At 47.0% G+C, this 27388-nt stretch overlaps 1 protein-coding gene across 5 annotated transcripts in view; it reads right to left on the bottom strand.

The window, feature by feature from the left end:
• Nucleotides 1-27388, bottom strand: part of KIF13A (kinesin family member 13A) — a 2203773-nt gene that overhangs the window by 619387 nt on the left and 1556998 nt on the right. For all 5 annotated transcript variants that reach the window (XM_069613597.1, XM_069613593.1, XM_069613596.1 and 2 more), the window contains one exon: nucleotides 161-216. In XM_069613597.1, the coding sequence (XP_069469698.1) occupies nucleotides 161-216 (56 nt within the window). The remainder of the gene's footprint in view (nucleotides 1-160; nucleotides 217-27388) is intronic.

The following is a 27388-nucleotide window of genomic DNA, read 5'->3' as shown; positions in this document are numbered from 1 at the left end:
CACATTTCTTGTCAGACCCAAGGCATGATGTGATTATACTTTGTTCTTTCAAAAAGGCCCAATATATTTTGGTATGGGCTACTTAACACTGGGCACAACATAGAACACAGGCCTGAGAGAAAGAAATCGCATGTAAAAGTGAAACAGGTCTTCAGCTTACCATTCAGATCAAGGAAAAGCACTGGAATGTGGGTTTCCATTCCAACAGGAGGAACCCTAAATAGAAGAACAAACATTTGTTATGTCCTAAAATACATAGGTGTCAGTCAGGATTTATTGATCAAGTTTAACTTATTGCATTTCTTAGTTGTGAAGTTTGCCATTTTTTGATGGATCACATCTCTTAAAGGCAAATGCTACATTTTAAGAGAATAAGTGAATGACTTACTTACCCCAAAATGATTTCTCTCGGTTAGTATTTAAGCCCTAATCTGAGACTCAAAGAGATATAGATTTTATTTACACTTTCGACTCATTGAGTCTTTCATGACAGGAAGGTGCAATACAAACAATAAAAAGCATACAATATAAAACAATCAGCTTAGTAAAAACATTAAAATATAGCATTGAAAATATTAGGAAAACATGAACGGAGAGGCTTTTGAGTGCTCAGAACCCAAAGGGCATAATTAACACCATGGGAAGAGCTTGTAAGAATCCATCTGAATCCATATACATGCTCACAGCCCCGGAGACCTTATCTAATCACAGTGGCTACTGGCCTTCTTCACCATGTGCCGTCAGGCTCCAAAAATGAAACTTGAGGTAGCTTTGGTGATGTAAATGTCCACATCCCGCAAAAGAAATATCGGGGTTATCCAAAAGTCCTTCACTTCTTAGAAGAGGTAAGATACATTTGGGCCCAGAATAGTGGTAGACTGGGTATATTAAAAGAAAATGGGGCAGATGCGCTCTATCCGCCATACACATTGGACATTTAAGGTTCGACTCACACTTCCATTTGTTAGTGATGGCAGCTAGAGGTAAAGCGTTCGCTCGGGCAAGGGCAAAAAGGCATTTATTCTGCGGGTTGACAATTGTCGACCGGTATTGGTGGCATCCCCCTGCCACGAATACCTTCAGCCCAGGATATATGTACCAGGCCATCCCGCTCTTCCTCAATCAACCTCCCTCGTCTTTGCCCTCTGGCTAAGTTTATGTAATGGGGACAGGTAGTTGTAAGTTACATAAAAATCTTGCTACAATATATGTCTGAAGCTCATTCTTCCTGTATGGAGAGAGAGAGGGTTATGAAAAGTAAGTGTTCTGGCCATGCCAGATCCACCAGTTCTCTTGTCTCAAGAGGCCGCTCACTTAAAAGCATATCTGGCAGGACTATCCATCCCCCTTATCTCCTGCTTCTGGAAGTCAACATCTCCAGGAAGGGTGGCCGATGGGAAACATTTAGGTAGGTACAGGAGATTCTTCCAAAAGAGCTGCTTGCACGTACCCATTTGAGTAGTTGATTTGTCAAACCCCCATAGCTCTGCACCATAGGCAACTGTTCCTCCAAACTTTGCACAACAGACCTTCTCAATTTCAGCAGCGAAGTTATCCCTGTGTTTGTGGACCAGCTTAGTAATGAGTCTGCCTGCAGTGGAGGCTTTTGTAGGAGCCAGCTCTATGTGAGCTTTCCAGCAAAGATTTGGGGTGAATAGGACACCTAAATAGGAAAAGCTGTCCACTACATCTTTTAGTTCCCCCTCAAACATGAAACTGGGTTTGGACCTGCCCCTGTTGGTATTTCTGAAAATTATTACTTTTGACTTGCATCTGTTCAGAATTAGATGGCTGCGGCAACAGTAAGAAAAGACTGCTTGTAGTTGAGCTCTGAGGGCATTTGGTGTCCTGGCTAGGAGGACAGAATCACCACCGTATTTAAGTATAGGCACAGGCTTCCCCTCTATATTTGGAGTGTCTCTTGCAGCTTCCTCCACATGTTTTGACATCTTTTATATATAAAACAGAAAAGGCATCTTTTATATATAAAACAGAAAAGGTATCAAGCAAGTAGACATCCTTGTTTGACCAAAGAGAGTCATCTTTTACTTTTCCACATTGAGCCTGCAATCCAGCGCCTCAATGGCGATGTTACCCAATACATGTGTTCAGGGGAGTCCCAGAGTTTCCCTGGGTCTGGGTGCTGTGAGAATCCTGAGGGTATTCTTGCTCCTATTGCCCATGGATCCTCTATGCAGGTGGCCAGAGAAAGGCCATCGCTTTTGAATCCTGACCCTGGGGGTGGACAAGCGAGGGAGGATCACCTAGGTGGAGGGTCTTTGCGCACTGGGAGTGGCATGCCATTGGAAGATACATGGTATCCCCCTTTTCCTACTGATGACCAACACAATCCTTCCCCCAACTTCATGGGCTATTGTGAGTCATCTGCCCAGACTTCCTCATATACAACCACTAACAGTACTGGGTCGAAGAAGAGGCAACCAGGAGTAATGAAGACTAGGTGCTTTTACCACTCTGGCACTGTGACGAGGAAGAGGCCTCCTTAGAGTTGTAAAAGTCAGGCATGTCCCCTTAATGAGGGTCAGGCAGGGCTGATTGCACATTCGCACCTGCAACCTGTAAAAGGGCTGCAGGTGTATAAATGAAAGCTGAAATGTTATAAGGGGAGGCAGTGGCAGTGATGTTAAAGCAGCAGAGAGGCCAAGAGAAGCAACAGGGAGCTGTACGTGTGCAGCATGTCAACGGCTCATAGGAGTGCGGCCTAGGAGCTGGGGCTCAGTCAAACCGAACGAACACTAAAAGGGGAGCAGTGCAGGAAGGCTGCCCATTTTTCTGGTGTTCGCAGTGCTCGTTCTCCTGGGGTCAGAAGCCGATCCAGGAGGGGCAGAAGGTGGAGCCCAGAGGTGGCAAACAGAAGGCCGAGAGATCTACGCTGCAGGAACTTCCAAAGAAACAACCAGTGAGTTTCTATGAGAGAGGGAACCCGGTATGCAAATGTTTGAACTTACGCAGAGAATACTTTGTATCAGAGAGGTTGCGTGCATGATAAAACACGATTTCGAAGGTATCCGATCTGAATCCTCATTAACTACTGAACTATTAAGAATACATTCTAGCAGAGCGGTTGCGTGTACATGAAAGCACATTTTCGAAAGTCTTAGAGTGCTGGGCACGTTATAAAAAGTAATCTACAAAGATATATCTCAACGAGATGAACATAATGAAATCCATAATAATTATTGAATTCCGAACCAAATGAAAAGCATAAACATATATTCATACTTGTGGAAAATCGAAATAAACGAGATGAACGAAACAAAATCTTTAACTACTTAATTCCAAACCGAAAGAAAAGCTTAACAAACATCTTCATTGTTAGGCAGAAACCTGTGCAGTTCCCTCTGGGACCACTGCAAAAGATTTAAGACTACAGGTGTTTGGCAGTAAACTTGGTAGCAGTCTGTACCACACAGATTCACTTGGTAGCTGTGGCTGAGCAGTCAGACTTCCCTCAAGAAGAGTTAGGCAGTATACAGAGTATTCACAATAGGTCAAAAGAACACAGTAGAACAAGTAAACACTGACCAGAGCTTGGTTAAAAGAGATATAATTATTTATTTTAAAACCACATCTCGAAAAACACACAGGCACCAATAGTAAGCAATTCAAAAACATGGTCACTAAAAGATATACACTCCCTTAAAAGAATATTAGGCAAGTCTTAAGTAAAGCCCCACTTATTTTCAGACAGCGGTGAGTGCTTAACGCAGATGGCACTCTAATAATTTGTTTTAAAAGGGAGAGAAAAGCAGAGTATAATATGAAACAGATCCCAACACTTTCATAAGAACAAAACAAGAGAAGAAGGCAAGTTCAGAAGGCCGGATCCACTTTAAGAGGATCAGAATGAAATGTGTCCAAGGTCACACAGTTGAAGTGCACAAGAGTCTTGCAAAGGTTCAAAAAGAGTTGGACCAAAAGAAAGGGACCAGTTAGAAGGTCAAGGCGGCCAGCCCAGTCCAGAAGGTTAAGGGATTATTATTACCTTGTAGCAATCTTTAGAAAGGGAGGCCTGGCGGACACGGTACATTAAAGTGGGGAGAATACTCCAGCGGGGCCAGTTGTTCCTGGCAGCGGATGCAAGTCGGTGCTTCGTCCGGGGGAAGAGAGGATCTCGTCGGGGAGGAAGACAGGAGTCTGTTGCACTGCCAGGGAAGAAACCAGCCGCGGAGTTCTCAAGTAAAAGGAGCGGTCCTTGTATTCGGGGTCCAGTGGTAAGTGGCTATCCGGTTGCCGGGGTGCTTGGCACGGGCAATTCAACCACAAGACGGCCTGGGATGCGAAGAGAAGGTGGTAAACTGGTTGTGCCCACCAGTCAGGGGAAGAAGCCTCTTCAGCCGGGAGATCTTCTCTGTCGTCGGGAAGTGGTGAGTCGGTTCCGCAGGGCTCCACCGGTGGTGTCGTCATGGTAGGTCGGCTCAGCTTCTCCCTCGTCGGATTCTCAGGTCCTGTGGCGACTTCTGAAGTTCCAGTCCCCAAAGCCCTGCTTTTATGCAGCACACCCCCATTCACACAGCCTAGCTGTCAATCAAACATGCTAAGTGGTGAGCCGGTCGGCTCACCACTTGGGCCAATCACAAAAGAGTGCGACTTGAGTTACCAAGGTGCCTAAACCCCCTCCCACACCCCCTGTGGTACCCACACAGAGTGGCATCACTTTTGGAGGCTTCTGTGGAGAAGCCTGCCAAAAAGTGGAACAAAGGGCTTGACTTGGGTTGGAGTCACAGAAGAGAACACAAACGCCATCGAGTCCTGGCAAAAAATACCAACCGGCGAATTAATATTAAATAAATAAACCAGCGGTATGTTCGAGGCTATGAGAATTAAATAATTAAAGTTGGTAGCCTTGAACAATGGGAAAATCCCATAGGGATATATTTGCGGTCGAATATAAAAATGAGTATCCACTGCCACCAGCCAAAACTCGATCAGGGGGGACGGAGACGTGCCCCCTCGACTAACAGACCCCGGGGCAATCGAATTGCCCCGACCAGTACGTCCACAATAGGATGGTTTGTACTGGTTTCTGTTCATAATTTGGGACTATTAAAGCCAATGGTGACTTTACATGCCCTGGGAGACAGTAGTCAGTCCCAGGGTATGGAATCTATGGTGGGGTGTCACTATGACACTCCTGTGTTACTGCACGGAGGGTGCTGTGTAACACACATAGAAAAAACACATGAGACCCTATGGAGTAAAGGACCCCATAGCCCATAAAACACATTAACTGTCAAAGGAACACCATAAACATGTCCAAGAGTGGGAGAAAAAGAGTCTCACTCATGGCAGGAGAAAAAAACAAACTCCAGAAATCCAGCAAAGCTGCTGGGGGACTCACTAGGTTAGGAAATTCAGCCTAAAGAGAGAATTCTCCCTAACATTCATACTTATTGAATACCGAACGGAAAGAAAACTTAATAAATGGAATTATTACTTAGGAAGATCACAAACAAATTAACCATTGAATTTACATGTGCCAAGCTCAAAAGTGAATTCAACTTTAAATGTAAGTGAAATTCATACATGCTGAGCCTACAAGTCCATACAACTTTGAACTAAATAAACAAATGCACATTGAATTGTAAAGTGAACAAAACTTCAATGATATAAGTGAACCCATTGTATATGTGGAACTCCAAGGTGAACGGAACTTTGGAAATTAACTTTACAAAGTGAATCAAAGAAAAGTGTATGAAACAGCAGAGTGGGAGAAATTGTAAATAATAAAACATACTTAAAAATCAGAATAAACAAGTACTTTCAGTCAAGATATTTTTGTACAAAGACCAACCATCTATAGAGGGTGCGAGTGTGGCGCAGAACTTGTAAAAAAAAAAAAAAAAAGAAATACCAATTAGACATTGAAAGTGATTCTTGGGGACGGGAACCCTGAGGTTTAACCGGCTTATTGACTTGGGGACACTGTCTCAAAATATTTTGTGTCTGAAACTTGGGGAAGGAAACCCAGAGAATTGGTTAACTCTAAATCATCCTGAACTTAAGACAATCCTGAGAGTATTACTGGAACTGCTTCATACTTGGGGAAGGGAGCTGAAAGAAAGCTGCGAGCTGAGCAGAGCTCTGAACTTTGTGTCAAACACTATTTTGTTGGTTGCTAAAATCCTTACACATTGTGTAGATTAGTTGTGAGGGCAAATATAGGTTTGGAAACAGACAGATTCCTAAGTTGAACTCTTTGACGTTCCTTTGTTTTATTTTGGTAGGGAAATCCCACTAAGGCATAGGGCAAGATGGGCCTTTTCCCAAAAATGTGTCATGGGCGCCCCTCTATGATAACGGACAGGGCAGAAATGGTGTGTTCTATGGGATGGTACCCACTCTAGAGTCTGCAGCCACATTTTAGCTCACTGTACCTTTCACAGATGGGAAATATCCATTTGCATATCAGTCTTTGTCTGTTGGTACTATTGTTCAGAGGAGAATTGCCTACCATTTAGGTGCTGGACTACCTATACGTGGGACAAAGACTGATATGAGTATAGAAATTTCTCCTCTGTGGAAAGCATAGTGAGATAAAATGTGGTTCAGACCCTCCCAGGGGCCATCCACCCAAGAACAGGTCAATGGGCCGTGTTGGTACCATTAGAGGGTTCCCCAGACCTCTTTATGCACATTTTGAGCCTTTTTCCATCCTGACTTTTTATTGTTAATTCAGAATCTGCTGTCTGTGTCTTACTCCAAGATGCCTTCACAGTGCCCCAAATGTAGCCTGTAGTCTATGTACTCAAGCAGGTTGCCCTGCCCAACTCCTTCGCAGTACTCAGGGCTTTTTGCAGTTTTTTTTTTTACAAAGGCTGCATGCAGATGCAGCAGTGAGGATGAGGGAAGAAAGGTTTGTTACCCAGTTCCCCTTTAAAATGCAACTTCGATTTAGAGGTCACTGGCACTGTATCCCTGGCAGTGATGGAAAGAAGGGTGTATCATACACAGTTGTAAAGGTGGATGGAGCGAGAGTGGTGAAGTGTTCAGCTAAGCTGTTAAGATGAATTTATACAATATGGCGGACAGATTTTAGGAGGCAACACGTGTTATAGTGAACAGGAGAACTCAAAGGTTAGCCAAAACCCAATCAAGGTAGCAATGGAGAGCAGTCAAGGCTATTGCTCAGGGGTCCACAATGAGTCCTCAAAGTGAAGCACACAATAATTCAATTTAGACAGGAGTGTATGTACAAAAATACTATATTTATTCTAGGCTAAAAAACACACTAAAAAATGAAACAAGCAGGTGATAATATAACACAACACTCAATAAAAAAACATGCGGTACAGTCACCATAGGTTCTTAAAACGCATTCAATGTCTAAAATCAATAAAAGAAGTTAAGAAATGCAGTAAGATGGAGCCAAGTCACAGGACATATGCCCAAGCTTTAGAAACCCAATCGGTATGAAGAGTGGGGCTGTGTGCCTACAAGCCCCAATGCTTCTACCCAGAATGCATCTGATGCAGGTAATCTTCTTGCGTTGGTGATTGTTCAACAGAAGAGATGTAACAAAGTTACTGGTAAGTAAAAATGTGTTATCTTTCAGGTTACACTACTCAATGTAATGACCAAAAAGCAGTGGAATGGAAGGACACAAAGAGACTTGTTCTCAATGTTATCCTATGGAGGATAGGGGGAGACAAATGCTTTGCGTTTAATTACCTCCTGACTCTGATTTTCCCAGAGTACTGGATGGATCGACTGGCAGTTACTTGGGCTTGGATATGCTGCTGTTGCTTCCGGTGGGAGGTGCCCAGGAGCTGTGAGTGCAAGGATTATTTTGGTCAGGTCCAGGAGCAGAGTGCAATCCTTGGCAATGGTAAAATGCGGAAGGCACTGATGCAGACCTTTTCAGGACACTTCACTGCATGGAGAAAGGCGAGTTCAACCAACGGCCACTGCACAGAGATGACGGAAGGCATCCTTCCAGTCGCAGTGAAAGAAGATCTTCTAGAGCATTATCCCTTGAAGCTGGAAGGCTGAAATGCGGCAGGAAGGCGACTTAGACCACAAGCTGGCAACCACTGAAGTTCCGTTTGCAAACGCTCTAGCGAGGTAGCGTACTGGAGGGCTGGTCAGTCCACCCAGTGGTCCAGAGAGATTTCTGAAGGCTCAGGACAGCCGGATCCTCGAGAAAACAGACTGGTTGGTCCCACCAGCCCAGGGGTTGTCGCACCACACAGGGCCTTCATAGATTAGGTAGTCCAACAGTGCTTCACTAGGCCAGATGCAGGAAGGGACGCCGGGCCTTTTCAGGAGTCTTCTTCGGAACTTCAGTTGGCTTTTCTTCTACACAGGATGCGTAGCTCCAATTCCGATCTGAAGAAATGGCTGCAGGAGTCCTCTTCTTATCCCAACCCATTCCTGAACCATACACACACAAAGACATCACTAGCCTGTGAAAGAAGCAGATTCCCGGGCAAGTGCATGCCGATGTATGGGATTTCCTGACCTGGCAAGACAGGATGAAGGCCAAACAACAATATGGCCACAGTCCAAGCAAACATCTTGTGGAGTGAACATTTTAGGGCATTAGCCACGTTTAGTAGCCATAGGCAGTAAACACAAATTTGCAAACTAGAAAAAACACAAAAACAGTAAACATACATTTGCTGCCACCAGCTTGCTTGTCTTTAGGCACACAAATAAAGTAACCAAAAATCCCAAGCGTAAAAGACTAAGGTGATATAACAGTATCCCCATTGCACTGTATTGTGAGATGCTGTGTGGAATGTTAAAAAATTACAAAAGTGTAAAAGTCAAAAGGGAAACAGTTTCCAGGTACTGATAGTCTGAAGGACCGATCAGTTTCCCCATAACACAATGAGAAAAAGACCATGAGAGTGAAACTGAAGGCTTTACTCCCCTGCAAAAAAATCAGGTCAGGTTCAAAAACAAAAAGCAAAATGTTTGGGGGTCTATAGAACTATGGAGGGGAAATTGCTAAAAGAGAAATATTTCCTAACATAAGCACACCCACAGACCTTTTAATAATACAAGTTAGGCAGAATGAATAACACAACGTTATCTGTTTAGGATTTAGATGTACCATTATCAATGAAAAACCCCAGGTAAGTAAAACACATTCACTACTAATACATACACATTGATCGTGATGTGCTCTCTGCTAAGAGCTCTAACACTTCACTTTAAAGTTAGAAATAGGTTTCAGGATATTGTTAGCATAGTAAGGCAGGTGAACAAACTAATAGAACCCGGTAAGTAATCAACAATTTGAGAAATAATAGGTTAAAAATAAAGAAGTTGGCAAACTACATACAAAGAAAATCCTTAAGAAGTAATTCTCTACTTAGAAAAGAAGGGCCCTAGTGACCTTAGAGTCACTGTTCCCAATACAGGTTTTTCTGGCGGGCTAGGAGTCTCTGAGCGTCACACCAGGAGGGGTATCCACAACCCCTCCCTTACCCCAGAATCCGAAAAGAGTACGACCCTCCCACCTTGGTTGGCACAGGTCCCTTGTTTCTGCAATACAGGTCACCACGAGGCAGCCAAGGGGGGGAGGGTGGAGGGAGGGTTAGGGAGAGGTTGTGGATAGGTAGGGGGAAAGAGGAACACCGGAAAGAGGGTTAGGGTAACATGAATGGATGGGTAGGGGGATTTCCTGGGAAGAAGTCATACACACTTTCCTACAACCAGAAACACACTCTTGCTGTTCCTCTGTCAAAACCAATACCTGTTCTCCTTTCACAATACACTAAAAGTGGCCTACTCCTGCCTTACTAGTCTCTTACTCCAGACCTGCAGTCATATACATGAATGAAAACATGAAGAACCGAGACACATGATTACATGCAATACATGATGAAGTGAAACATAGAATTGCAGTGATAGAATGGGAAAATCAAATGAAATTAAACACATGACAGAGCGTCTAACTGTGGACACCTGATTGCCATAGTCCTCCTGAGTTGCTTTCTTTCTATTATTCCACAGCGTGTGGCTTCAGCACACAGGATAGTGCAGAGCTTAAATCATGTCTCAAATTGCCCTTTTACCTCACAGAGCTCACATACAGAGTCACCTTATGAAGCAACTACTTTTCTGCACAGTTTATCATGAACAATTATTGACTTGTCTTGTCTCAGAGCATTACCCCCAAGTGCAGCGGCTCACGCAAGTTTTATCACACATTTCATTACAGCAAGTACTTATTTTTGGCTCGGGGAATCCCCTGAGGCTTCACCGAGCTTGTAGCTGTAGGCAATATCAGCGTCCGCTACTCCGAAAGCAGAGCACGGGTGAAACCTTGCCACACCCGCTCGTTATCGAACTCGGCTCAGTTTAGCTTCCCTTCCTGCTCACAGGTACCTCACCTCTCCTGATCTGCTACTTCATGCCCACGTCCTTGCTCCACATCCTGCCCGTGCCTTCGAACTCACCAAACTGTTCTCATACCAACATCCGCCGCTCACTCCACATCATTCTAAGTAATCACTGCTGGTTACACAACCCCCAGCCAGGCGTTCTCCTCAGGCCTAGCGCAGCCACACCCGGTCTGGATAAATCCTGCTAGAACGAACACATACTCCTGATCTCTCAACCATCACACCTACCGCTAAAGAGAAGGTATTACACGGATACCGCACGAGCTGCACACATACCCGGTGCTCACACGCACCTTTTGACTCTCTCCACTCTCTCTACTGATCTAAACTTCGGTTCCCAAGGGCGTTCAACCAACCAGCGCCTTAAGACCATACCAACGGTATATAAGGCGCTATATAAATGCAAAATAACAATAACAAACAATCAGCATGGGCAGGTGCAGGGCTCATCAGGACCCGGCAGGCCCAGAAATCCGCAGCATCAGGGTTTATTGGCCCACTCATGACGGCTGTAACCACACGGGCTAGCAGCCCCACAAACCCTCTCACTGAGAAACAACAAGTCATTTTTAAGTGTTCCAAAGTGCAATAAAAACAAGAAAAATGTCATTAACAGACCCACTCCAAACCCAGCCACTTTGAGGGAGACCCAGTGGAGGATACCTGACCAGAACACCACAGTCCTAGGCTAGGCAAGGGAGAGAGGGGTAGGGTTAGGACTTTACAACTATACAACCCTATGGTGACAGGAGGTGGGGGAGGGGCAAAACAGACATGTTTATTCAACCCTCTCCGATTCATTCAGGGACCATCACAAGAGTTCCTGGAATTACCGGGTCTTCTGAATTTGTACCTTGTGTGATAGGTTAAGTGCATGGCTTCCCTTCTCCCCCCCCCCTCTGTCGAGCTCTCCTCACCTGAACTGCCAGAATTGCTGTCGGGGTCCTGCAAATGCCTTCGAGTCAGGTAATCTCTCTCCTTTTTCCGATGAGCTTGCTTGTCACGGTGGGAGGCCACCGTGACCGCTAAGGCAAATAGCTGTCCGAGGGCCCCCCTTCCGGAATCAAGCCGGAATGAGGGAAAAAACCCCAAATGGGGAAAAACCCTTGTGTCTCCTTTGGTCCGCAGCAAGGAAGGTGTGTCCCAATGGAGAAATGGGATTCCAGGTGAGCCGGAGGAAGATCTTGCACAGGATCCGTCTGGTAGCTCTGTAACCAATACTGCCGGGAAGCAGGAGAGTACTGCAGCATAGGAGTGGAGAGCCCGAGGGCCGGACACCCCGGAAAACACCCACCAGCCAAGGCAACCAGAGGGTGGAAGGCCAGCGGTAAGATAAGCAGCAGAAAGAGGTTCCCGCAAAGAAACGGGGAGAGAAGAGGGAAACGAAGAAAAAGGGGGCAGCGCCTATCCGCATGGACGGGGCCGCAACAGCAGAGACCAGGAACCGCCGAAAGGCAGCGAGCATAAAAACTGGAGGAGAGAGCAAGTTAAGTGACAGCGAATTCCGCTAAGAGCGAGAGCGAGAGTAAACAAGGACAACGAGAGATAGGAGTGAAGGAACCCGGAAGAACGAGAGCTTCTGTGGTAGTTGCAACGCAGGGACCGCTGGGTAGGGAGGAAAAATATACTCCCAGCGGCCCCGCGTTACCAGGGAGGATCATGGCATAGACACAAAGGAGGGACTAGAACCTCCTACCTCTATGTCCCAAACTCCAACGCGGAAGAATCCGCCAGTCGGGACGCCTGCGGATGACACCTTGGTTCTGTTGGAAGAAGTCAAGGGGCCTCGAGTGAAGAGGTCATTTCAGTCGTCTGGTGTTTAGGTCTGGCTAGATTGCTGTTCCAGGCTCCAATGCATTAGTTCTATATTGTGGACAGCAGTCATCGACCTCAGAGTGCTCTCAGGACGCGATTCAGGTGGCAAACAGCTTGAAGAAAATGGTGGAAGGCAATCCTGATGCGGAAATAAAGAAACTGGGCCTGCAGGGCCTATCTTCGTGGTGGAGAGGTGCAACGTCAGGGCAATGCTTCTAGTTCCATAAACTGGGGATCTGTGGAGTCACAAGGCACAAATCAAAACAGAAACCATTGCAATATGTAGCCCAGGGTGAAGTCTGGCTAGGCCACAGGATAACTCTGGGACACTTCTGAATGCTTCCAAAGGCTGGGTCTTCTAGCAGAGGTCGGGTCTCGTTCCCACCAGTCCAAGGGTCAAAGCATTGATGAAGGTCTTTGGAAGATCTGCAGAGAAGCAGGGCTTTGCCAGGCAAGTGAAGAAATGGCTGCTGGCAATCTTCCAAAGACAGGTTATGGGCCTTCAGAAGGCTGCTCTCCTCCGTAGGGATCTTGGCTATAATGATGGTCTGAAGACTAGCTGAAACATTCAAACTGTCCAATCCTGGGCAGCCTTTGGTCAATGCATCTCTGCCCAGCAACAGACACACTTTGGCATGGTGTTAAGATGGAATTGTAGAATCTGGCCTGGTGGATAGATTTTAGGAGGCCACTCTAGTTATAGTAAACCAGGAACTCAAAGAGGTTAGCCAAAACTAAACGAAGGTAGCAGTATTCAAGGTTTATTCTCAGGAGTGTGTGAGTGGGTCAGGGGCCCTCAAGGAGTCCACACTGTACGGCACTCAATAATTCAATTTGGACAGTCAGTTATAAAATACAGCTATTTATTGAAGGACCTATGAACATACTGAAAAACGAACCCAACAGATAGTAGTATCACACAACACTCTATGATAAAAATATATACAGTCACCATAGGTTAAAATATATATCCAATAACTTAGTTATCAACAGCAGTTAAGTATTTTAGATGCAGTCAATGATGGAACCAGATCACAAAGCAATAACCTAACTCAAGAAGTCCAAGCCCAAGGACAAATGGGGCCTTGTGCCCAAATGTCAAACGAGCCACAATGTTTCTCACCAGAATTATGTCCTTGTAGGTAGGTTTCAATAGGCATGTGGTGATGATAGGTTGAACATTCCACAACAATTTTAACAAATGTAAATGTGTTTTCCTTTCTTCCAGAACCCAGGCTGGCCCAGGGGAAGGATACTCAACCCAGGTTCACTGACCAAAAGGTGAGTGGAATGGAATAAGGATACAAAGGGACTTGTTCCCAATGTTATCCTATGGAGGGCATGGGATGAGGGGAGACAGATATACCGTCTTTACTTACCCCCTTACTCCCATTTTCCCAGATGACTTTGTAGATCTTCTGTGGGTTGCTGGGGGCTCGTTCTTCCACCATTGGTTACGGTCAGAGGTGTCCAGAAGTTGCAGGTCAAACGATTCTTCCGGTCAGGCGCAGCTGCAAGATGCAACCTGGTAATAAAGAAATGCAAGAACCACTGATGCAGGACTTTTCAGGATACTTCACAAGTTGGAGGAAGACAAGTTCCAGTAATGGGCTCCCTACACAGACGACAGTTGTCCTTCCAGTCGCGGTCACAGAAGCTCTTCCAGGACATGTTCCAGTGAAGATGGAAAGCTGAAATTCGGGGAGAACGGCATTAGTTACACAAGCTGGCGACCACGTATGTTTCGGAATTGAACGCGGAACAGCAATGCTTTTGGCGAGGAAGACCACGAGGGACATTTTCAATGGGTCAAAAGGGAAGGGAAGAATCCTTGAGAAGGCCTTGAGACTAGTTGGTCCCACCAGTCCAAGGGATGGAGCACCGCTCAGGGTCTTCAGATATCAGGCAGAGGAGCAGGGCTTCACTGGGCTGTCTACTGGAAGGGATGCTGGGCCACTTCAGGAGTCGTTTATTCGGATCCTCAGCAGGCTTCTCTTCTTTGAGGGATTCTTAACTCCAACGATCATCTGAAGAAATTGTTGCAGAGATCCTCTTCTTATCCAAAATCCGAGCTGGAAGCAAGTCCAACCAAGCCCACCAATGGTAATGATCTGCACCATTAAAACAGCCAGTAGTCTTCCAATTCCAATCAGGGGCAACTACTGGTTTCACATTTGCCCCACACTGGGACTTTCTGACACCAAGGATGTGGACTTGGACTAGTCAGTCCCACCCCCTTCCTGGGACCCACACACACACAAAGGCATCCATAGCAGCAGCTTTCCCAGGCAAATGCATGACCGTATAAAGAATTTCCTGACCTGGCAAGGCAGGAAGAAACCAAACAACGATATGGCCAAGGAAGCATGTGACAACCTCATGGCACGGCCATTTCTGGGTACTAGCCATGTTTGGTAGCCATGCAGGGTAGAAGCAAATGTGCAAATAATGCAAACACTGTAAAAATGTAACTGCTGCCAACAGCTTGTTCTTAGGCACATATACAAGTAACCAATAATCAACATGTACAAAGCTAGGATAGTACAAAAGTATCCCCATTGAACTGCACTGTAAGGTGTTGTGGGCAATGTTAAAAAGTATAAGAATTAAAAAGGGAAACAGTTTTCCCAGTACTGATAGTCTGAAGAACTAACCAGTTACCTGTATAACAATAAGCAAATGGCAATGGAAGTACAGCTGAATGCTTTCATTCCCTTCAAAAAGCCAGTACAGGATAAAAACACAGAAAACAGAATGGAGTTCCAGGTGAAACTATACAGGGCAAAGGTGCAAAAAGAAAAATCTTTCTTAACACATTGATGTGCACTGGGCCTAGACAGACCCAGTGCATGTGTTTGTTCTCGTTCGTGTTCTCTCTCGCTCTCTCTCTCTCTCTCTCTCTCTCTCTCTCCCTCTCTCTCCCTCTCTCTCCCTCTCTCCCCATCTCTCTCTCTCCCTCCTCCCCCCCCCTCTCTTTCTTCCCCCCCACCCTCCCCCCTCGGGAAATGCTTACCATATATGGACAAGCATTGGCAATGTCACTAGTTTTGGCATTTGTAGTTTGTTGCATTTTACACTTAGCATGGAGGGAAGGAATGAGGAATGATAGCACAGGGAAGAAGAAATTACAGCATGGGAGAGCATGAAGTGCAGTGCCGGGGGGTGAAGGAAGCACGGTGGGGGGAGGAATACAAAACAAATGGCAAACGAGGGAACATTAAAAAATCTGATTGGTGAAAGCTAGGCCAACAACAGTACACAGGAGCATTTTACAACATTTGAAGGCGTTGCAGTGAAAATGGGGTGGGGGAAAGAGTTGCAGTGCATATGGGGTGGGGGGCAAGAGTTGCAGTGCATATGGGGCAGGGGGCAAGAGTTGCAGTGTAAATTGGGCTGAGGGAAACAACTGCAGTGCAAATGGGTGTTAGGGAGAATTTTCTGTTAAGGCTAATTTCCCAAACCTAGTGAGTGCCCCAGCAGCTTTGCTGGATTTTTGGGTTTTGTTTTTTTCTCCTGCTAAGAGTGAGACTCTTTCTCCCACTCTTAGGCATGATTTGAGAGTGTCTTTTGACTCTGTAATGTGTTTTATGGGCTATGGGGTCTTTTACTCCATAGGGCTTCATGTGTTTTTGGTAAGTGTGTTACACACACCCTCAGTGCAGTAACACAGGGGTATCATAGTGGCCCCCAAACACAGACTCCATACCCTGGGACTGACTACTGTCTCCCAGGGCATGTAAAGTCACCATTGGCTTTACTAGTCTCAAATTGAGCACAGAACCAGTACAAACCATCATATTGTGGAAGCACTGGTAGGGGTAATTAGATTGCCCCTGGGTCTGTTTTCCAAGGGGGCACTGTCCAGTCCCCCCTTGTCGAGTTTCTGGCTGGTGGCAGTGGTTACCACGAAAAATATTCCACCGGAATATTTCCTATGGGATTTTCCCATTCATTTTAAACTCACCACTTTATTTGGTGCAATATTAAAGATACCGCTGGGTTATTTATTTTTTATTCCCCGGTTGTTTTTTTTTGCCAGGACTCGGTTTTAAAATGGCGTTTGTGTTCGCCTCTGTAACTCCAACCCAAGTCGAGCCCTTTGTTCCACTTTTGGCGGGCTTCTACACAGAAGCCTCCAAAAGCGGTGCCACTCTGTCTGGGTCTACAGGATGTGTGGGAGGGGTGAATAGGCACCCTGGACTGAGTTGCCTCGGCAACTCAAGTCGCACTCTTGCGTGATTGGCCCAATGGTGAGCCGCCCGGCTCACCAGTTAGCATGTTTGAGTGACAGCTAGGACTGATGAATGGGGGTTTTCTGCATAAAAGCAGGGCTTTGGGGACTGGAACTTCAGAAGTCGCCACAGGACCTAAAGAATCCGAAAAGGGAGAAGCTGTGCCGACCTGCAACGACGACACCACCGGTGGAGCCCTGCTGAACCGACTGACCACTTCCCAACGACAGAGAACATCTTCTTCCAGGAGAGTCTTCTTCCTTTGAACTGGTGGAGTTAACCAGTTCGCACTCTTTTTGCCTTCCTGGATCATCTCGTGGTCGAATCGCCCGTGCCAACCACCCTGGCGGCCGGATAGCCACGCTTCACCACTACCGCAAATAAAAGGGTAGTACCTTTTAAGTGGAAACTCCGCGGCTGGTTTCTTCCCTGGCAGTGCAACGACTTCCAGCTTTCCTCCACGTCGAGATCTTCTCTTCCCCTGGACGAAGCACTGACTTGCACCCGCTGCCAGGAACAACTGCCCCCGCTGGAGCTTTCTCACCATTTCAGGTACTGTGTCCCGCCTGGTCTCTCTTGCAACAGGCTGTTCAAGGTGTCTCGTAAATCCTTGACTCTCTATCCTGGGGTGACCTCGGACCTGTTAACTAACTTTTCTGAACTGATCTAACTCCTTTTTGAACTATCTGCAAAGACTTTTAAAGTATACTTCAACTGTGTGATCTTGGGCCCATTCTGCCTTGCTCTCTCCAAGAGTGGGCCTTGCCTATTAACTTTTTGCTCTACAGTAGACCCTGCCTTTCTTGACTTGCTGTGGTTCTTTTAAAGTGTTGGTATTGTGTGTTTTCCTATTTCTGCCTTTTCTCTCCCTTTTTAAATAATTATTGGAATGTCATCTTGGTTAAGCGCTCACCTCTGTGTTGATAATAAGTGGTGTTCTTTTCCTAAGACTTGTCAAATAATTAATCAGGGAGGTGTATATATTCCTAATGACTGTGTTTGAACTTGCTTGACATATTAGTGCCAGTGTATTTTTAACAAGTGTGTTTTTAAATAAATAATTATATACTTTTATACCAAAGCTCTGGTCAGTGTTTGCTTGTGCTATTGTATTTTTGTATCTAATGTATATACTTAATATACTGCCTAACTATTCTTGAGAGAAGTCTGACTGCTCTGCCACAGCTACCAGGTAAATCTGGGTGGTACAGACTGCTTCCAATTGGGTTTACTGCTAACACCTGTAGTCTTAAACTGTTTGCAGTGGTCCCCAAGGGAACTGCCCAGGTTTCTGCCTAACAATGGGGCAGAGGGAAAGAGTTGCATTGCGAATAGGGCGGGGGAAAGAGTGGCAGTGCAAATGGGGTAAGGAACGAGAGCGCAAGGAGCAAAAGCAACGGGGGGAAGGAGCCACAGAGCAAACGGGGGGAAGGAGCCACAGAGCAAACGGGGGGAAGGAGCCACAGAGCAAACGGGGGGAAGGAGCCACAGAGCAAACGGGGGGAAGGAGCGACAGAACAAGGGGCGGAAGGAGCGACAGAACAAGGGGCGGAAGGAGCGACAGAACAAGCGGCGGAAGGAACGACAGAACAAGGGGCGGAAGGAACGACAGAACAAGGGGCGGAAGGAACGACAGAACAAGGGGCGGAAGGAACGACAGAACAAGGGGCGGAAGGAACGACAGAACAAGGGGCGGAAGGAACGACAGAACAAGGTGCGGAAGGAGCCACAGAGCAAACGGGGGGAAGGAGCCACAGAGCAAACGGGGGGGAAGGAGCCACAGAGCAAACGGGGGGGAAGAAGCCACAGAGCAAACGGGGGGGAAGGAGCCACAGAGCAAACGGGGGGAAGGAGCCACAGAGCAAACGGGGGGGAAGGAGCCACAGAGCAAACGGAGGGGAAGGAGCCACAGAGCAAACGGGGGGGAAGGAGCCACAGAGCAAACGGGGGGGAAGGAGCCACAGAGCAAACGGGGGGGAAGGAGCCACAGAGCAAACGGGGGGAAGGAGCCACAGAGCAAACGGGGGGAAGGAGCCACAGAGCAAACGGGGGGAAGGAGCCACAGAGCAAACGGGGGGAAGGAGCCACAGAGCAAACGGGGGGAAGGAGCCACAGAGCAAACGGGGGGAAGGAGCCACAGAGCAAACGGGGGGAAGGAGCCACAGAGCAAACGGGGGGAAGGAGCCACAGAGCAAACGGGGGGAAGGAGCCACAGAGCAAACGGGGGGAAGGAGCCACAGAGCAAACGGGGGGAAGGAGCCACAGAGCAAACAGGGGGGAAGGAGCCACAGAGCAAACGGGGGGAAGGAGCCACAGAGCAAACGGGGGGAAGGAGCCACAGAGCAAACGGGGGGAAGGGGCCACAGAGCAAACGGGGGGAAGGGGCCACAGAGCAAACGGTGGGAAGGGGCCACAGAGCAAACGGGGGGAAGGAGCCACAGAGCAAACGGGGGGAAGGAGCCACAGAGCAAACGGGGGGAAGGAGCCACAGAGCAAACGGGGGGAAGGAGCCACAGAGCAAACGGGGGGAAGGAGCCACAGAGCAAACGGGGGGAAGGAGCCACAGAGCAAACGGGGGGAAGGAGCCACAGAGCAAACGGGGGGAAGGAGCCACAGAGCAAACGGGGGGAAGGAGCCACAGAGCAAACGGGGGGGAAGGAGCCACAGAGCAAATGGGGGAAGGAGCCACAGAGCAAACGGGGGGAAGGAGCCACAGAGCAAACGGGGGGAAGGAGCCACAGAGCAAACGGGGGAAGGAGCCACAGAGCAAACGGGGGGAAGGAGCCACAGAGCAAATGGGGAGGAAGGAGTGACAGAGCAGGGGAGGAAGGAGTGACAGAGCAAGGAAGGAAAGAGCGACAATGCAAGGGAGGAAGGAGAAGAAAGAGAAGACTCGGAAAAGAAATATAACTGAGTGCCCTAGCTTTGAAATTGACACACACACGTGACATGTTACAGTACTCCTGTTTGGGGGAAAATAAGTGAAACAAGCCATTATTGGATTACATTGTTGTAAGGAATAAGAAATAACATTTGGTGCCATGGTGGATTATGCCACTGCATTTCCAGTTGTCATGACAACCACAAAGTCGGCTTTCTGGCCCACTTTTATTCTAGCTCTCTTCTCTGTAGCAATGGTGTTTGAGATATTTTGGTGGGGCACCACCAATACATAGTATTCTAAATGACATAAAGCTGTAAAATGCAAAAGTGCACAAGACTATAAAAAAGAAAATACAGAAGCATCAGCTGCTAACAGCCACATCATGCAAGTAACCACCATAAACAAAGTTTGTGAGAAACAAAGTACTGCACTTCATAGAAGGTATGCTGATCAGGGAAAAATAAACCAATAATTTGAATGTGGAGAACAGAGTTCTCCTGTACGGCTAGCTACAGGGACTGATCAGTGCTCCCAAAACAGATCAGCTTTCCAAGCTAAGTGAAGCAAAAAGGCTTCACTTAACTGCAAAAATCAGCAAAAGTTCAAGACAATAGCAAAATGTAGGATGTCCCAATGATTCCAATGGAGGTGTTAGGATAGAGTTCAGTATCAGTCCGGGCCACTGTGGGAAACCTGAGGATACCCTCACTTCTAAAATCCCTGGATCATCTTCTGAGGTGGCCAGGGAAAGTCTGTCGCTTTTGGATCCTGACCCTGGGGGCGGTGAAGCAAGAGAGGATCACCTGGGTGGAGGGCCCTCAGAGTGGGAGTGGGGTACCTAAAGGTGAGGCATGGTATCCCCCTTTCCCCACTGATGATCAACTTAACCCTTCCCAAACCTTTATGGGCTACTGCACGACCGCTGCCCTCCTTTTTCCCCATCCAACCTTTGAAAGTACTGGGAAGAGGAGACAGACTAATGAACACTGCACCTTAATTTTACCACTGGAAGATTCCTGCAGAGTATGGTGAGAGTCCCCCTTTAATATGGTCAGACCAACCTAATTAAGGATCCACACCTGCAACCTGTTAAGTGGTTTCAGGTGTATAAAGAGAGAGCCAAAAAACACTGTAGAAAAAAACAGGGAAACCTGTGGGGAGGAGACCAACATGGGACCCGTTTTCGCAAGAGGCAGCCATGATGGGACAGAGGAATCAGCAGCAGGAGCTGCGAAAGTACAGAAGAAAGCAAGACGCCATCCATGTCCATCCAGAGGCAGCAGAGCAACCAGCGTGTGCAAGGCAGGCCCCTGGGTGTGAGCGGGACTTGCAGAAGCTGGCCTGCCGACCTACGAAAGAAGAAAGAAGCAGCCGGAGCCACCGAGGAACAACGCCGAAGACCGGTGGGTGTCAGGTAGAGGCACTCAACAGCCAGGGCCTTCCAAGCGGGCTACGAGCAGGTAATAACTTATCGAACTAAACAGAAACTTAAAATTAAGCATAATGAATACATATTGAATAGCGAATTGAATAGAACCTTGAGATTAAATATATTGAATACATATTGAATACTGAAATGAAGGAAAACTTGAAATGAATGATAACAAATTCACACTGAATGCCGAACTGAATGGACACTTGAAATTAAGCATATTTAATATCTGTTGAATACCGAACTAAATGAAACCTTGCTATTAAGCTTTTCGACTAATGAACGGAGTAAACCATATAAAAACAACATAAAGAAAAGGGTGCCATTGAAAGGGGGGACATGAGCAAAACCACCACAAAGTGAACTTTATGAGTAAATGCAGTGCGGCAAGGCCAAACACTGGCAGGAGGTGAGTGACACGTTATGGCAGAGCCAAGAGGCTAGAACCAAAGACATTGTGAAATAAACCAAGGAGATGCATTGCAAGTGAAATGGTAAAGCAAACCAGGTGGAGCGTCAAGTGGAACTAGATTTGCGTTTGAACTTTTGAAAAACTGAACTTGTAATACAAGTTGCTAACTTGAAATCTTAGGGAAGGGAACCCTGAGAGTTGATGAACTGCACATTCTGCCTTGAGGACAGAGCCTCAAGAACCCTTTGTTTTGAACTGTGTTACCTTGAACTTGGGGAAGGGAACCGCGAGGATTGTGTGGAATTGCATTACCTGGTACGTGAGGAAGGTAATTTTTAGACTTTTGTGGAACTTTCTTGAACATGGGGAAGGGGAGCTAAAAAGGAAGCTACGAGCTGGAAGAACTTTGTGTTAATTACCATTTCTTTGATTATTGACATCCCTACACATTGTTTAGCTTTAGTTGTGAGGGCAAGGACAGGTTTTGGACACAGACAGACTTAAGTTGAACTCTCTGACTCAGACTTTCCTTAGTTTCGTTCAGGTAGGGAAATCCCTCCTCATCATAGGGCAAGTTAGGCCTTCTACCATCCTGACATTTAAGTTAATGAGTATCTTTTGTTTGAACTTTAAGTCTGTTGTTTGTGTCTTGCTTCATGATGCCTTCACACCACCCTATTTAACGTAAACAGAGAAGACTCAGAGGTTAGGGAAAAACCCAATCAAGGTAGGTGAGCAAGTCAAGGCTTTGTCACAGGAAAAGTGCGAGTGTGGTCTAGGGCTACAATGAGTCCATACAGAATAACACATGAATTCCATTTAGTCAGTAAACATTTATTGTATTGTTTGCTTGTTAGGCACTTATAAAATAAAAAATACTTTTTCAATGCACCCACATGGCAGGGAGGGAGCAGGGGTGGGAAATACATTAAAAACACAATATGTAAGAGCTGAGAGGAGAAAAAGGAAGAAGGGACAAACCTACTATGCATTGTAAGTATTCAGAACGTGCAAGTGCAGCAAGGAAGTGGGGGTAAGTGCTGGGGTGTCAGAGCTCATGGGTGAGCCACAGAATAAGTACTAGGAATGTTGAGTGCTAAATGGACCGGGCCGCGGGAGGAGAAAGTGTGATCTCTAGGGCAGAGGGCGCCCGGATGCAAGTGCTGTGGATAACAGAAGCTGGGCAGAATTGGTGTGGGAGGTCAGGGAGCCCGAGAATGCATACCGGCCCAGGACACCAATCGCTGCAACTGTGGGATTAGCAGAGCAGGGAAGAAGGGAAGCAGGAGGAAAAGAGTTAAGTCTTAAGGAGCTTCCCGAATTTGACAAGATCCTGCTCAAGGTGCAGAAGGAGGGGGAGGCTATCCATAGGAGAGAGCCCGCTGAAGAAAGTGAATGACCACCTACTCTCTGTTTAGCAAAACGCTTTACACACAAAGAGTTGGTGCCAGAGGAACGTGGTGGTCTAGATAGAAGATAGTGTGGTCCCCGGGCCGAGACAGCCTTGGTAGTCAAGCCTAGAGAGAACCAGGGCTTGGGTCACATTGAGCCTCTTAGGGAAAGTGAGAAAAGGGAAAATTCCTTTGAGTAGGAAGAGCTAAAATTGGGACTTCTTGGCAATGTTCTGTGTGTGAGGGAGGAAGGAGAGAGAGGAATCGGAGATGACTACAAGTTTTCTGGCTTCAGTTGAAGGCGCAGAGGGAGAGCCCAAGGAGGAAGGCCAGAGTGAGGGGAAGAAAAAAGGAGCAGGGTTCCCGATGGGAAGGATCTGAGTTTTACAGGTGTTGATGCAGAGATCGTTGGAGGTGCACCAGGACTGGATGGCAGATAGGCTGATGGAGAGTGCAAGAGAGTCAGCAGGGAGTTTGAAAAAGAGCTGTGTCTCGTCTGCTTAACACTGGAATTTGGAGGAGAAGGAGGCATGCAAGGAGAGCAAGGTAGATGTTACAGAGCCAGGGGGAAGCGTATAGTGCCCGTTGGGACCCCATAGGTGGAGAGGAGAAGGAGCCAAGGATGACTTGGGTAGAGCCGTTAGTGAGGAAAGAGGTCAGCGAGTCTAGTGCCTGTTCCGAGATGCCAAGGGTATCATGGAGCCTTTATTTGAGGATGGAATGGTTGACTGTGTCAAAGGCAGAGCAGAGATCGAGGAGTATAAGAACAGCTGGGAGGAGTCCAGAGAGGCGAGCAGTTCTTCATGGGTGTTCTGAAGAGCAGTCTTTGCCCCTCTGGATGCTCGCTATATAACTATATAAAAGTACAATTAGTTATTAGGACTTTAATTTGCACACTAAGCATAGAAACATCACAGGTAAGTATTTTCATACAAATCCTTATAAAACATATATACACATTCACCATTAGGAGAATTAGAATTGCATATGAATCAATTACCAGTGCAATACAGGAGTGTGGTCAGATGCAAAGGAAATAGGCAGAATTCATTAGAATCAAAACCAAAGCAGCTTCCCTTAATCTTGTAAAGTCCAACCCTAAAATGGTTTGGTGCCTTGTGCCCAAAAGTGACCAGCTCCAAACTATAACGTCTTCAGGTACGTTTATAAAGAAAGAATACAGTGGGCTATGGTGGTGATTAAGAAGTTCAGTAAAGTTCAGTTAAGTACTCAACTCAATCCAACACGCTAGGATAGGCCTAAGGAGGGATCCTTAACCTGGGTTCCACCACCAAAGGTCAGGTCAGGGTAAGGTTAGGGTCAGGGCTTTAAACCCAAGAAACACTATGGGAGACAGGGGAAGAAAGCAACAGCAAATTAGATTTAAACCCCCACCCCCACCACATCAGCTCTGTTCTCCGAATTCCATGGTTGGGGTTTCCATTCTTGTGCTTCAGATCTTGTTCCTATACAAGTCTCACCTATATAGAAGAGATACTTTGTTTCAATAGATTTCGTTTTGGTTAGGTGTGTTGAGCAGGAATAGGTTCTGGACAATTTCCAGTTGAAGACCAAAATGAAGGAAAGTGAAGAGCTCTGTGTCAGACGTCCTCGGGACACTTCAGGGATACGAAGGAGACAAGATCCAACAAAGGTAACCATGGTCAGGCGGCAACAGGCGATTGTACAGCAGTGACACAGGAGCAGCCCCAGCACAGCTTCCCTAGGAGTGAGATAGCTGAAATGCAAGAGCACGCGACTTGTGGCACAAGCTGAAGATATGTAAAGTTGCAAGGCTCTGCTCAGAAATAAGGTGCCTGCAGTGAGTTAAGAAGAGAGCCGGTCAGTCCACTGGTTGGTCCCGGGGCACTTCTTAAGGTTCAGCAGGCACGGATCCTCGAGCAGGGATCAGGATTGGTTGTTCCCACCAGTCCAGGGATCGAAGTACCAACAAAGGCTTTCTTGAGATCAAGACAGAGGAGCGGGGCTTCACCTTCACAACACTGGAGTCTATGCTGGTCACCTTGAAAGGTCGTCTTTGTGTCATCAGTTTGCTGCTCTTCTTTGTAAAATTCCTGGCACCAACAGTGGAGGAAAGGGGACTATGGACTAGGAGTACGTTAGTCACTACAGTGAGTAACTATTAATTACTCCTACGTGCCGTCCCCTTTCCACCATACTGCATGGGCAATTACAACTGAATGTAGCCCCAGAGTGGAGAGGTGACTCTCCTTAAGAAAACAAGTTCCTTAGAATCGCCTGTCCGAAAAGCCACGTCTGACTTAGAGCCGGCGGCCAAACAGTAGTGCTTACAGAAAGCCGAAGGGGTGGCCCATGTGGCCGCCCTGTTGATGACCTGCCACGGAACCTGTCTCTGGAATGCAACAGCCATGGCCTTGGCTCTGACAGCGTGGGCATGCATGTTAGCTGGAAGTGGCTTGTGCTGCCCCTTATAGGCCTCCTTAATGGCCGAAACCATCCACCTTGGTATAGAGGCCTTCGATGCCTGATACCCGGGCCTTGCCCCTCCCCCCCCCCCGAGGGTGACAAATAGAGTGTTCGACTTGCGAAAGCTCTTAGTCCTGTCCAGATAGAATTTCAGGGCATGTCTGACATCCAGACAGTGCAAGACCCTGTGAACATCGTCCTTAGGATCTGCAAAAAACATAGGTAACACCATCTTCCTCATTCAGATGGAAAGAGGAGACTACTTTAGGTAGAAAAGCTGGGTGTGTTCTCAGGCCACCTTATCTTTGAGAAAAGCAGCATAGGGTTCTGATGCCACCAGTGCCTGGATCTCGCTGACTCTTCGAGCCGAGGTGAGACCCACCAACACAGCTGTTTTAATGGTGACCAGTATGTTAGGCAGAAACCTGTGCAGTTCCCTCTGGGACCACTGCAAAAGATTTAGGACTACAGGTGTTTGGCAGTAAACCCACTTGGTAGCAGTCTGTACCACACAGATTCACTTGGTAGCTGTGGCTGAGCAGTCAGACTTCCCTCAAGAAGAGTTAGGCAATATACAGAGTATTCACAATAGGTCAAGAGCACAAAATAGAACAAGTAAACACTGACCAGGGCTTGGTGAAAAAGAGATATAATTATTTATTTAAAACCACATCTAGAAAAACACACAGGCACTAATAGTAAGCAATTCAAAAACACGGTCACTAAAAGATATACACTCCCTTAAAAGAATTTTAGACAAGTCTTAAGTAAAGCCCCACTTATTTTCAGACAGCGGTGAGCGCTTAACGTAGATGTCACTCTAATAATTAGTTTTGTAAAAAGGGAGAGAAAAGCAGAGAACAACATGAAACAGATCCCAACACTTTTACAAGAACAGAACAGGAGGGGAAGGCAAAGTAAAACTGTGAATTCAGAGTCAGTAGGCCGGATCCGCTTTAAGAGGATCGAGACGAAATGTGTCCAAGGCCACACGGTTGCAGTGCACAAAAGTCTTGTAATGAAAAAGGAGTTGGATCAAAGAAAGGGACCAGTTAGAGGGTCAACGCGGCCAGCCCAGTCCAGAAGGTTAAGGAGTTATTATTACCTTGCTGCAATCTTTAGAAAGGAAGGCCTGGCGGACACGGTACCTTAAAGTGGTGAGAACTCTCGAACGGGGGCAGTTGTTCCTGGCAGCGGATGCAAGTCGGTGCTTCGTCCGGGGGAAGAGAGGATCTCATCGTGGAGGAAGACAGGAGTCCGTTGCACTGCCAGGGAAGAAACCAGCCGCGGAGTTTCTCAGGTACAAGGAGCGGTCCGTTGATTCGAAGTTCAGTGGTGAGTGGCTATCCGGCTGCCGGGGTGCTTGGCGCGGGTAGTTCGACCACAAACCGGGCTGGGGTGCGAAGAAAGAAAGGTAAACTGGTTGTGCCCACCAGTCAGGGGAAGAAGCCTCTCCAGCCGGGAGATCTTCTCTGTCGTCGGGAAGTGGTGAGTCGGTTCCGCAGGGCTCCACCGGTGGTGTCGTCGTGGTAGGTCGGCTCAGCTTCTCCCTCGTCGGATTCTCAGGTCCTGTGGCGGCTTCTGAAGTTCCAGTCCCCAAAGCCCTGCTTTTATGCAGAAAACCCCCATTCACTCAGCCTCGCTGTCAATCAAACATGCTAAGTGGGGAGCCGGCCGGCTCACCACTTGGGCCAATCACACAAGAGTGCGACTTGAGTTACCAAGGTAACTCAGTCCAGGGTGCCTAAACCCCCTCCTACACCCCCTGTGGTACCCAGACAGAGTGGCACCACCTTTGGAGGCTTCTGTGGAGAAGCCCGCCAAAAAGTGGAACAAAGGGCTCGACTTGGGTTGGAGTCACAGAAGAGAACACAAACGCCATTTTAGAATCGAGTCTTGGCAAAAAATACCAACCGGAGAATTAATATTAATTAAATAAACCGGCGGTATGTTTGAGGCTATGAGAATTAAATAATTAAAGTTGGTAGCCTCGAACAATGGGAAAATCCCATAGGGAAATATTTGCGGTCGAATATAAAAAGTAGTTTCCACTGCCACCAGCCAAAACTCGATCAGGGGGGACGGAGACGTGCCCCTTCGACTAACAGACCCCGGGGCAATCGAATTGCCCCGACCAGTACGTCCACAATATGATGGTTTGTACTGGTTTCTGTTAATAATTTGGGACTAGTAAAGCCAATGGTGACTTTACATACCCTGGGAGACAGTAGTCAGTCCCAGGGTATGGAGTCTATCGTGGGGTGTCACTAAATTCAGCCTAAAGAGAGAATTCTCCCTAACACATTCTGATGTCCGCGGATGCCATTGGTTCGAAAGGTTTGTGCGCCATGGCGCCCAACACTACATTGAGATGTTTCTTGATGGGCGGGTAGTTTAG

Source organism: Ambystoma mexicanum, chromosome 5p (assembly GCF_040938575.1).
Source record: "Ambystoma mexicanum isolate Mex_15411 chromosome 5p, UKY_AmexF1_1, whole genome shotgun sequence".
NCBI classification, from domain to species: Eukaryota; Metazoa; Chordata; class Amphibia; order Caudata; family Ambystomatidae; genus Ambystoma; species Ambystoma mexicanum.
The sequence above is the reverse complement of the archived record's forward strand: the minus strand, read 5'-3'. Positions and strand labels throughout refer to the sequence as shown.